This window comes from Saimiri boliviensis, chromosome 6 (assembly GCF_048565385.1).
Source record: "Saimiri boliviensis isolate mSaiBol1 chromosome 6, mSaiBol1.pri, whole genome shotgun sequence".
Classification (NCBI taxonomy): Eukaryota; Metazoa; Chordata; class Mammalia; order Primates; family Cebidae; genus Saimiri; species Saimiri boliviensis.
This window is the reverse complement of record NC_133454.1, coordinates 14,323,593-14,337,049: the sequence shown is the minus strand read 5'-3', so window position 1 is coordinate 14,337,049 and position 13,457 is coordinate 14,323,593. Positions and strand designations below refer to the sequence as shown.

Below are 13,457 nucleotides of genomic sequence, written 5' to 3'. Positions count from 1 at the left end.
CCTTTGCATTCTTTGAGTGATCAACAGCACAATGTCTTCTGTATATTACATGCAAAATTAATGTTGAGTGAATAAAAATAGATCATGTAATATTTAATGAATGTTTGAGGTTCCTTCTAATTTAATGAGTAAAAGAAGAACTCTGAAGTGTCCCAATTGATGCTTAATAAATTATTATTTTCATTATGGCTACCTAATTATCAGTGTTCATTGGGATCATAGTTTCAAAGTATTTCAGCCTAAATCATTTATTTTAGATAGTTGTTTTATGCCTCTTTCTAGCAAAACTTTTACAATCCTGTTAATTAGTAAAGTTGACTAGTTTGAGTTTTATATTCTTTGCCATTGTGTTGGTGGAAGATGAATAACTTTTACACTGTTCAGTCTGTTCCTAAATGATGAAAAATTGATTTTTATGATAAAATTATGCAAATAATGTATAAATATATGCTTTTTGTAAAAATTTAAAGTGATATAGCCCCATAGGAAGTAAATAGTTATATTTTCCTGCATGCCTCTTAATTCATCCAACTTCAATAGGTAGTGCAATATAGAAATAATTTATTTTATCATTAATGAGATTATGTCTATAGAATTGCTTCTTTACCTAACAGTGTTTCATGCACGTCTTCCTATAGCAGTTTATGTCTATCCCAGTAGTTGGTTATGAAACACCAAGTTTGAAACTTGGAAAGTTTCTCCTTGAACCTTTGCATGAATCCCCAATAAGTTTTATAAAATGATAAGCAAGTACAATACGCTTAGTAGCAACTGGTAATCTTAAGAGATAGTCAGAGTTTTGTTTGTATGTTTGGTTTTATTCTTGGGGCTAGTGAGATCATTTCTCTTATTACATCATAAGCGATTTAGAAGAATTCATTCTATTTTTCCATTATGATTTTAATAATAAATTGATGATGAAATTAGATAAAATGATGAAATTTCAGAATCGAAAACCATTTAATCGGCCAGTTATGGTAGTCATTTACTTTCAGTTTCTTTTTAATATACAAGGATGTTGAGCCCTAAAGTTAAGTGATTTACTCGATTGTAGAGAAGTTATGGTTAGCATCTGTATCCTTTCTCATATCAAGATTTTTTTCACTACACCATGCATTGCCTCTGAAGAAATATTTTTTTCCTTTTTGTTTTTAGGTGTTTATTTAATATGTGTAATATAAGCACAGTGGCACATGCCTTTGATCCAAGCTACTTGGGAGGGTGAGGTGGGAGGATTGTTTGAGTCCAGGAGTTCAAGACCAGCTTGGACATCATAGGGAGACCTCGTCTTGGGGAGTGAGGAGGGAGAAGTAATAAATAAGTAAATAAAACATGTAATACTGTTTTTGATGTTTATATTTTTCTCATGTAAAAATTGACACATTAAGTGTATTGTGAAAACATTACAATCAGAGACAAGCAGTGGAAAAAATCCCACATTTTCTGCACCTTCTGAGACCACATTTTGTGTATATGAAATGTATTTTATCTTTTAAAAAATTGACAAATAATTGTACATATTCATGGGAGTACATAATGATGTTCTATAATACATACATAGTTTTTAGATCAGGGCAATTAGCATATCTATAATGTCAAATATTTATCATGTCTTTGTATTGGGAATGTTCAATATTCTTCTAGCTATTTGAAACTATGTATTACTGTTAACTGTAGTCATCCTACAGTGACATAGTACTACTAGAACTTATTCCTACTACATAGCTGTAATTTTGTATGCTTTAACAGATCTCTCTATATCTTTACCTTCCTCCCACCGTTTCCAGCCTCTATTTTCTGTTCTACTTGCTACTTTTCACTTCTATTAGATAAAGCGTTTTTAGCTTCCATATATGAGTGAGAACATGCAGTGTTTAACTTTGCTATTCATGGCTTATTTCCCTGAACATAGCGTCTTCCAGTCCATCCATGTTGCTGCAGATGACGGAATTTCATCCTTTATGTGGTCATATAGTATTCCACGGATGTTTTCTGGATATTAATCCCCTCTAGGATGTATAGTTTGTAGATATTTTCTCCCATTCTGTAGATTACGAGAAATATTTTAAAGGAGATTTATAAAGTACATCTTTTCCAACTTTTATATTTACCAAATGAGTGAAAACTGAATAGACAATAAAAAAAATTTTAGAAATCAAAATAGTTTGTTTTCATGCTTTTCAGCTCATTAGAGAGCACACAGTGAAGCAGCACATTTACATTATCAAATTTTATGTTGGTGCCAAACAGCAGGGTGTCTTAAACATTTTATAATGGATGGATTATAGGAGCATCACACAGCATTAAAATTTTAATATGATATTTACTTGGGAGAACTTAATGCACTTTAATTAAGATTAGTAACATTTTTCCATCCCTATAAATGTATTTTTAGAGGAAAACATGCAGTAAAATGTTTGCATTAGAAGTCACACCAATGAACTATAAATTCTTCCAAAAACAGTTTTCTAGTGACATCTAGTGGTACAATGTAATAAAGATGACTATCTCATGAGAATAATTTCATGGAAGAAAATATCTTTGTGGGTAGAATTGTTTATTTTGCTGTCATCTACATTTCTAATTGAAAATCTGAGCATTTGATCAAGTGTATTATCCTGATAATGATAACACTGAGCTGCTTTATACTTTCCTGTATATAGTATGCAATTACAACCTCAACCTCTACAATTATTTGTGTATTGTCCAAGTTGTTTGATATTATTATGCAGCATATTTCTTTTCCTCCCTATCTTTTTCGTCTCTGTTTTATGTCATAATTTGCCTTAGCACAGAACCTTACAAGAAGAGATTCAGTAAATATAGATTGATTTGTAGTACTTATTTTGTCATTTGCATAGATTAAGTCGAAGTCTAGATATAATGTGCACTTGAAAAAAATGCGACTTTATACTAGAAAATAATTTGATTAGGATAAATGGATTTTTATTTTTCTTCCTTTGAAGAGATTTTCTGCATTATAAGTTATGGAGAAGTAAAATATATTTAGTCCTTGGATATTTTCTTTACAATTATTTCCTGTATGATTGTATCTAGTCTCATGCATTCAAATACTACATATAGACAAATCAGACCTCTTCCTTGATCCTTAGACTTGTACAACCAGTTGCTTGCTTACTCAGCATTTCCATTTGATTAGTTAACACACATCTCAAACTTAACATGTCCAAAACAAAAGTTTTGATTTTCTTTTTGAAACTTCCTGCCGTAGTATTCCCTTCTTTGGTGAGTGACCATATTATCCTGCCATTTGATCAAACCAAAAATAAATTCAGTAATTTGTAAATTTTCTCTCTTTTACTCCATGTTTAAACCATTGAGAATTTCAGCCAGCTGTACTTCTCTCCACCTTCTACCTCTGTGATCTGGTTGACCATTATTATCTTTCTCCCCCTAATTAGCTTCCTTGCTTCTAACCTTGCCCTCCTGTAAGTCTACCTAGCAGCCAGTGATTTTTTGTTTTTGAAACAGAGTCTAGCTCTGTCACCCAGACTGGAGTGCAATGGCGTGATCTTGGTTCACTGCAACCTTCACCTCCCGGATTCAAGCCATAGTCCCTGCTATAGCCTCCCAAGTAGCTGGGGTTACAGGCAGCTGCCATCCTGCCCAGCTAATTTTTATATTTTTAGTAAAGATGGAGTTTTGCTGTGTTGGCCAGGCTGGTCTCGAACTCCTGACCTCAGGTGATTCACCCCTCTCAGGTGATCCACCCACCTTGGCCTCCCAAAGTGCTGGGATTACGGGCATAAGCCACTGCTTCAGGCCAGAAGTGATTCTTTTAAAATTTAAGATAGATCTTGCCACTTTGTTGAAAACCTCCCAAAGTTCTTACCTTGCCTAAAGGGCTTACGTGAATTGTAGACCACTCCCTCTCTCCACCCCATTGCTAGAATCTCATTCCCTACTACTTCCCCCTCCTATTTTGCTCCAGCTACAGTCATCTACTTGCTTCTCCTTACATGCCAAGCTGACTCCGCATCATGGGCTGTGTTCTTGATTACCTCAAACGGAAACGCTACCCTCTACTCACTAATGTTTCTGGTCAGATTACCAAATTTTACCTCTCAGAGAGGCTCTTCTCTATGTAAATAATAAAGCCTGACTACATCACCGTTTCTTCCCTTACCTTGCAGCTTTTTTTTAATACCAATTATCACTATATGACATTTACTTTTTTATGTATCTCTTTCCCAACTAGAATGCCAGCTCTTCGAAACCAGGGATTCTTTATTGTTCACAGTTACTTCCTCAGAACGTAAGGCAGTACTTATACATGTTGGCCATTTAGTTAATATTTATCGAATAAGTTGGTGGGCCTTAATACTTAAATGGAGAATATGATTCGATTTACATTATAATAATGGAATCCACAGAATAACAAGGAACCTTCTAATGGAGTCTGTTTTGTTTAAATCTTTATATCATATTTTCAACATTCAACACAGATTACAGTTGTGTTTCAGAGTTAGGTTAATGCTGGTAATACTCTTGGATTCAAAATGCGGGGCCATATTACTAGCTTACAGATTCTTTTTATGGAAATAATTACTTTTTTGTTCTTTTGACATAGACATCTGACCCTCAATTACATTAACAAACCTTATACACATGAATGGAAAGAAGAATAGCCCCTTTTGAATTCATGCTAAGACTTTATCAATATGAAGTGCTTCCCACAGAGTTCTGCTGAAAGAACTGAACTTCCATCGTAATGAAATTGCAAATTCATTTGTATATGTTCCTTTTATATTTGAAAGCTACTTTTTGATGTTTTGGTCTGCAATTAAATTTATTGTTTAAGTTCACAAATATGCAATTGTGACTAGACCAAGTTGCTAGAATTCTTTTTCCTTTCAGCATGGCACAAAGATAAATGGCTGTCTTTTAACAAAAACATACGATAGCCAAAATTTGTTCCCAGATATATATAATCTTTTAATCAATCTACTAACTTCTGTTTTCCAGTCGATAGACCCCTTAACCTGCTTCCTTACCATCTTACCTATCTAGATTATGGGTTTTTAAATTACTGTAAAACACTTTCATCAGATGGAAAAAGATAAGTTTAAACATTTTAATGTTGTAATTTTTCCATGCACATTTTATCTTTCCATCTGAGTTATTTTGCCTTTACCCCTATTCTGTGTAAGGTAGATAATTATGTAGTATGTTAGCTAAATTCTGTGTTTATATTTCTCACTGGTAACATGACCAGGAGGTAGATCATGTTGCTTAACTGAAATGAGTTTTTCAGTGTTTTTTTTTCTTATAACAAAAATGGGATACATGTGCAGAAAGTACAGGTTTGTTACATAAGTATACGTGTGCCCTGGTGGTTTGCTGCATCTATTGACCTGTCCTCCAAGTTCCCTCTGCTCACCCCACACACGCCAATAGGCCCTTATGTGTGTTGTTACCTCTCTGTGTCCATGTGTTTTCAATGTTCAGCTCCTACTTATGAGTGAAGAAATGTGGTGTTTGGTTTTCTGTTCCTGTGTTAGTTTGCTAAGGATGATGGCTTCCAGCTTCATCCATGTCCCAGCAAAGGACATGGTCTCATTCCTTTTTATGGCTGCAGAGTATTTCATGGTGTGTATGTACCACATTTTCTTTATTCAGTTGATCATTGATGGGCATTTGGGTTGGTTCCAAGTCTTTGCTATTGTGAGTAGTGCTGCAATAAACATATGTGTACATGTGTCTTTATAGTAGAATGATTTATATTTCTTTGAGTATAAACCTAGTAATGGGATTGCTGTGTCAAATGGTATTTCTAGTTCTAGATCCTTGAGGAATCACCATACTGTCTTCCATAATGTTTGAACTAACTTACATTCCCATCAACAGTGTAAACGCATTTCGGTTGCTCCACAGCCTCGCCAGCATCTATTGTTTTCTAACTTTTTAATAATTGCCATTCTTACTGGCCTGAGATGGTATGTCATTGTAGTTTGATTTGCATTTCTCTGATGATCAGTGATGTTGAACTTTTTAAAATGTGTTTGTTGGCTGCCTAAATGTCTTCTTTTGAGAAGTGTCTGTTCATATCCTTTGCCCACTTTTTGATGGAGTTGTTTTAAAACATCTCTAGGGATGTGGATTAACTTATTTTCTCAGATTCTATGCTGCCTCTAATACAAATATATATAATTTTGATTAAAATAGATTTCTTAAATTTTTATGCATTTCCTTTGTGACCTTTAATACAGAAGACATAGAGGAAGAACTGCCCTATTTTATTTGAGGTTTAACCCTGTACCTAAGAATATCCAGTGTCTTTATAGATTTATTCAAGGAATTTTGATAATAGATACTCAACACCTCCCCTTTTTTTTTGACAGAGTCTTGCTCTGTCACCCTGGCTGGAGTGCAATGATGTGATCTCGAATCGCTGCAATCTCCACGTTCTGGGTTCAAATGATTCTTCTGCCTCAGCCCTCCACATAGCTGGGATTACAGGTGCCCACCGCCACACGCAGCTAATTTTTTTTATTTTTAGTAAAGACAGGGTTTCACCATATTGACCTGGCTGATCTTGAACTCCTGACTTTGTGATTCACCCTCCTGGGCTTCCCAAAGTGCTGGGATTACAGGTGTGAGCCACCATACCTGGACTTCAAAAGCTCTTTTTTTAAGTTGATCATTTCTATAAAGAAGAACAAAGACATTGAATAACAGCAGCTGGATGTTGTAAAGCCAGCACAGTAATGTCCCCATTTTAAGATCTTGTTTAAATATTTTTTTTTTTTTTTTGCAAATCTGAGAATCATTTTTTTTTCTTAATTACCATGTAATTTGAATCTTCCCCAGCTGAAGAGAGTGGACTGTTTCAGGATGATGTATAAGAAAAAACATAACTTTTAAAGTCAGACATTCCCCTCTAGCCCCTGAATTCCGGAATTCTGGCTGCTATTACTTTTGTGACCTTAGTTATTGCAAATTTTTTGAGCCTCTATGTAGCAATGGAATAGAGAAAAACCTTTATTCATAGAGTTTAGCGATAGGATTAAATGAGACAACACATATAAAGAGCTGAAAACAGTGCCCAGCAATAGTAAGCACTCAGTAAATACCATTTGGAGTCCTCTCTTTCTGCTCTCCCCGCACCCCAGCTCTGTTCTTCATGCTCTGTGATCTATTCTAATTGAGCTTAATCAGAAATTAAAACTGTTGGACTAAACTTGAAACCTTTTTGTGTCTGTCAACTCTATATTATAAGTAGTGTTCATTCACTGATTTAATAGGTAGGATGAAGTCAGGCCTTGAATTGATCTATATATAACACCCAGCAGGTGTATGTGGTCTTTTTCTTCTCAGCAAATTGGTCCCCCAGGGATTTGTAGAATGGTGAGTGCTCTACTCCCAGACCTCATTTTAAGTCCAGATGGAGATCTTAGATTTACTTAAGGCTTTCTTCAACCTGCCTGAGAGCTGAGCTCTTAAGTACTGTTAATATGACATAGGAAGGCATTATCATAGTAATCATTTTTGTAAGGTAACTTGCATCATTGCTTGTTGCTTTTTTGACCATTCATAATGTTAAAATTTTTGCCTTAAGAATTTCATCTTTTAAAACATTATTTTCAGAAAAAAAAACTAAGTTATATAATATATGATTTATATCTAAAAATATGTTATTTTATTATCATAAATTTTTATTGTTTTAGATGCAAAGATGGTTTGAAAGGATTTACATTTTCTGCACTTAGGTAAGTAACATTTATTTTCATGTTGAGAGAGAATTTACAAGCTAACTTGAAAAATTACACATAATTATAATGACTACCTACTCAACTTTTAAACTGAAAATAATTTTAGAATTCACAAAGATATTTCCAAGCCTGCAGATAAATAGCTCACTGAAAGAGTAATTTGTCAGATTTTTTCCCCTAAAAATGAATCAGCTACTTCTTTTGGACCTATTGTGTGCTTTCTACTGTGGGGTGTTAGAAAAGAAATGCAAGAACCCACTTCAGGGAGCTTGGAAGGAAAGAGCTGCACTTGAACAATTACTGCAAAGTTAAGTATTTAATTGTGTGGTACCAGATTATGGGTTTGCTTTAGGGCAGGACTCATGCACGGTCGAACACATTCAATTTTAAGCATCACTACAGCCTTTTTTTTTTTTAAACCTCATAGCTCGTCTCTTAGAATAGCAATTGGCATATGGTATATACACTGTAGAAATGTTGGTTAGCATTAGTATTATATTTTATAGTTCACCAAGAATTTTCACATAGGTAAGAAAATTGAAGTTTTGCAACAGTTCTGTGAGATGTGTATTTTTATGCCCATGTAACATGATCAGAAAGTGAGGCTTAGAATGTTTGACTAGTTTAACATCACACATGTTAAATACATACACTGAATCCATACCCAGTGTTTGTCTAGTTTATATCATGAATGTTGCCTGTTTTGTAATCTGTAAGTTCTATGGATTAGATGCTTGGTGGGATTAGTAGTATGATTTTTACTACAAGTATTGGAGGGAAAAATTAGGGAAAGCTTCAATACTAGCAAAAGTTTTTATATAATTGTCTCAAGGTTATTCTGAGGATCAAATGAGTTAATACGTGAAAAATACTTCAAACAGTGGCCGGCATATAGTAAGTACTCAGTAAATGTTGGCTATTATTTTTGTTACTATTCTCATAGATGATATGCCTTAAACTGTACTTTAAGAATAGCTCTCCATAACTACAGGGAAGAGGAAGTGCACCCTGGGTGGAAGTGAATAATATTAGCAAGAGAGTGAAAATTGTAAACGTGAAGTACGAGGTAACAGTGAGAAAATGGACTTAATTGGTATGAAAAGTTTCCATTAGAAAATACATTTTTTTATAATGTAGAGTAAGGCCAGATCATGAAAGACCTAGGGGTAAAGAAAGACAAACCTGGATTTGATAATGTCAGCAGTAGGGAGCTGCTGAGGCTTTTTGAGCAGGGTAGTTGACAGTGTTTCAGAAAGATTAATCTGGCTGCAGTATTTGGGACATTAAGAAGAGAGAACCAGAAGATAAAAAGACAATAAGAACTAGATTTGGGTGACAGTGGAAGGATTAAAGAGAAGGAGAAAAGATAAGACTTGCAATGAATGAAAATGACAACCAAAGTGCCTAAAAGAAGGTACTATTAACAAAATCACATGGCCTGCAGGAAAACTGGTTTGGGAGGGAACAAAGGGAGTCTACTATATGATATCTTTGGTTGTGAGAACTCTGTGGGAACAATAACTTTCTAATCATAATACGTAACAGTAATTTTTTTACTTTTATTTTTCAGTAATAGATTATGAAATTTATTAGAAAATAAAGTTTTTGTTATTGTTGTTACATTGACTAGAAAGCATTTTGTGTTAAGTTTAAAACTGATAACAAAAACAAAAGTTAGGTTTTCAAAAGAAAAGGAAAAACTTAGTCTTGTTCTCCTACATCTCCTTAGACTCCCAGAATTCTTGCAAAAACTTAAAATGTGTCAGATGGTTTTGTGTCTCTTCTTCAAATCCTTTTTAACAAAGGGCTAGTATGGACTATTTGCACTTAATATTATGTAAAAATATTCTAGAAAAAAGTTTAATTCTTCCTAATATTCTTGTTGCTAAAGCAAGAAAATTGTTAAATATCGTGAATTGTCATATGTTTATTTGTATATCTCCTTCCACTAAGCGAATTCTGTTTCTTTTTAGTTCTGTTTCATAATCAATCTGCAGTGTGGTGAATATGGATTCAAGAAATGTGACTGTTTCTTGAATTTATGGTGAATATGAATTCACCACATTGCAGATTAATTAATCTCAAACTTACAAAGTTGATTCTCAGAAGAATGTTACTAAAAGCCAAATGTATTTTTTATTGTCAAATTGCATTGTCAAAAAAGAATGTGAGTTAACGTTTGTGCTTCTTGTAGGCTTTCAAAAAGTATTATCTGACATGTCGTTCCTGCTACCTCTTTGCAGTCCTGGCTGTCCTGATTTTTATTGCAGACATATGCTGTAAATTTATAGCATGTCAAAAGTGCAAAATTTAATATTAATTACAAAGGGAAGTGGAAAGAAAAATGCTTATTGCAGTGCAATTAAATATGACTTCCTGACAATATTAAACTTTGGTGAGGAAAAGATACTCAGTGCTTGATACATTTGAGAATGGTGAGATTTAAATGAATAAAATCGTAAAATGGCTTAAGGAAGTTCTCATCTCATACAGATCATAATTGTTGTATCATGAAAACATACATAGTTCATGCAGAGGAAAACTATCCTTTATCCACAAAGGACAAATATTTACAAAGTATACCAGTTTAATGTCTCCTAATTAGACATAGACTAAAAAGCTTTAAAATATTAAACTTTACTTCAGGCCAAGCACAGTGGCTCCTGTAATCCCAGCACTTTGGGAGGCCAAGGCTGATGAATCACCTGAGGTCGGGAGTTAGAGACCAACCTGGCCAACATGGTGAAACCCCATCTCTATTAAAAATACAAAAATTAGCTATGTGTGGTGGTAGGCACCTGTAATCCCAACTACTTGGGAGGCTGAGGCAGGAGAATTGCTTGAACCTGGCAGGCAAAGGTTGCAATGAGCTGAGATCACACTGCACTCCAGCCTGGTGACAGAGTAGGACTCTGTCAAAAAAAAAAAAAAAAAAAAAAAAAAAAAAGCAAACAAAAAAAACACTTCAGTTCAGCACCCTTTTAAAAAATCACTTGTGTTAGTCTGATTCTCACACTGCTATAAAGATACTACTCAAGACTAGTTAATGTATAAACAAAAGAGGTTTAATTGACTCAGTTCTGTTTAACAAGGGAGGCCTCAGTACAATTGTGCTGGAAGGCCAAGGGGAAGTTGTCTTCTCCTTCACAAGCTGGCAGGAGAGGGAGGGCGCTAGTGTGAGGAAGTGCCACACTTTAAAACCATCAGCTCTCCTGAAAACTAATTCACTTTCAAGAGAACAGGCCAGGCACGGTGGCTCATGCCTATAATCCCAGCACTTTGGGAGGCCGAGACGGGTGGATCACGAGGTCAAGAGAACGAGACCATCCTGGTCAACATGGTGAAACCCTGTCTCTACTAAAAATACAAAAAGTTAGCTGGGCATGGTGGTGCACGCCTGTAGTCCCAGCTACTCGGGAGGCTGAGGCAGGAGAATTGCTTCAACCCAGGAGACGACGGAGGTTGTGGTGAGCCGAGATTGTGCCATTGCACTCCAGCCTGGGTAACAAGAGCGAAACTCTGTCTCAAAAAAAAAAATAGAGAACAGCATGAGGGAAACTGCCCTCATGATCCAGTCACGCCCTCAACATGTGGGGATTACAGCTTGAGATGAGACTTGGCTGGGAACACAGAGCCTAACCGTATCAGCGCTCCTCCACAAGTGTGAGATAATACAGGAGCTACAAAGCTAACATTCATTGATAGATATATTTAGTATACATTTATTCTGCCCTGGGTCTTGTACTAAGTGTTGAGAATACACTGGGGAATGAGTCAGATATAGTCTCTGTCCTCAGAGAGGCCCTATGGTCTAGTGGGGAAGACAGTATTAATTATAATTGTCCTGAATGTTGCAAAAGAGAAGTGTAGGTTATCTCTCAAGAATATATTTTAGGCAGACCTAAACTAGTATTTTTCCCCAAGTGGTGGATAGGAGCAAATGGAGAGAAGAAAGCAGGGAAGTTGTACAAAATTACTTATAGACTAGAAAAACCCAAATGTAATAACAGAAGTTAAGGGTTCTACAATTCACAACTTAGTAATACTTTTTTGTTCCCATGGGGATGGGTGAGAACAGGGTGGAAGGAAGGAGCATTTAAGATAGATTTTAAAAGACAAATAAGATTTTTAGAAAAGATGTAGGGAAGAATGATTCAGATAAGAAGAGCAATACAGATGCATGGTTTATTTGGAGAATGTCAAGTAGTTCATTTAATTGTACATAATAATCGCTCCTATAGTGAGTATTTACGCTTTCATATTCTGTGCACTCACTCTGCAGCTGATACTGCTTTAAGCGTGAAGTTTCTATTTAATTCAGTAGGCCATAAGCCCTTGAAATTCTTTAAGGATATTTGTTGTCAGTTCAGATATGCACTTTGGGAAACTTCCTCTGGAAATTGTATGTAGGATGATTTGAAAATTATCCGTGTATATAGATAACAGTAAAGTCATGAGAATAGTGTCAAGGACACCACCACAGGAGAAAAGCCAGTGTCAGGCTCTGAAGGGGGCGCTAGCCTGATTCATCATAGTTTAAAACGTCGTTAGAAATATATGTAGCTTAGTGATTAAGAAACCAGACTTTAGGTCAGACAACTCTGGGTCCAAATAATTAATGATAATTTATTGGTTGTAGACAAGATACTTAACCTCTCACGGGAATTGTGACACCTGTAGGGTTGTGGTAAGGATTAATGAATCAATTAATATTTGTAAAAGGCTCAGTTGGCACTGTGCCTGTCACGTAAGATATGCTCAGAAAATACTAGCTGTTACTATATTCATTCATTCAATATGTATTGATTAAATATTTACCATGTGCCAGACACTGCTAGATGCTGGGATATAATAGCAAAGAAGATGTACATGGTCTCACAGACCTCACAGTTGAGTAGGGGTAGATTGCTAAAATGGCACATACTTTACTGTACTGGGGGTTAATTGGGGTATTCTAGCACAGAAGAAAAATTTCTCACTTATTCTGGCCTAGGACAGGATCAGCTCCAGGGAAATAACCTCTAACCTGAAATAGTCCTGGCCAAAATAACAACATATTTTGAAAGGTATAAGAGAAACTGTCGTATTTGTTCTGGCATAGTTTTACCCTTGTTGCTGATAACAGCAATACGGATCTTAAACTCTTTACGTACACCCGCAAGTAAGAAACAACTTCATTTGAACTGACAGCTGCCAAAGATGCACAGCTGCCATCTGGTGACAGACAAACCCCTTGCGTACCCCTTACGGTTTGATAAGTTAGATATTTTACCAAAGTTGTCTGAACAGGATAGGTTGCAGTTGTTGGTAGTAACAGCTTTTTCTTTCTTTCTGAGTATTTGCAATTCCATATTCTATTTGTCACAGGTCTCAAGTTACAGATTTTTTTTTTAAAGAGACAGGCACTTACTGTACTTAATGTATTGCCTAGGCTGGAGTGCAGTGGCGTGATCATAGCTCACTGCAGCCTTTAACTCCTGGGCTCAAGAAATCCTCCCACCTCAGCCTCCCAAGCAGCTGGGACTATAGGCCTACACCACCATGCCCAGCTGATTTTTAATTTTTTTGTTAAGGTGGAGGTCTCACTCTGGTGACCAGGCTGTTCTTGAACTTCTGGCCTTAAGTGATCATCCTGCCTTGACTCCCACAATGATGGGGTTACGGCTCATCACTGTGCCTGGCTCAAGTTTCAGAATTTTAGTGTATTGAATTTGAATCAATTTC

At 35.6% G+C, this 13,457-nt stretch overlaps 1 protein-coding gene across 8 annotated transcripts in view; it reads left to right on the top strand.

Annotated features, from left to right (window-relative positions):
- The window catches only part of TMEM135 (transmembrane protein 135), a 369,409-nt gene that overhangs the window by 326,859 nt on the left and 29,093 nt on the right, over positions 1–13,457 (top strand). For all 8 annotated transcript variants that reach the window (XM_074400367.1, XM_074400364.1, XM_074400365.1 and 5 more), the window contains one exon: positions 7,689–7,730. In XM_074400367.1, the coding sequence (XP_074256468.1) occupies positions 7,689–7,730 (42 nt within the window). The remainder of the gene's footprint in view (positions 1–7,688; positions 7,731–13,457) is intronic.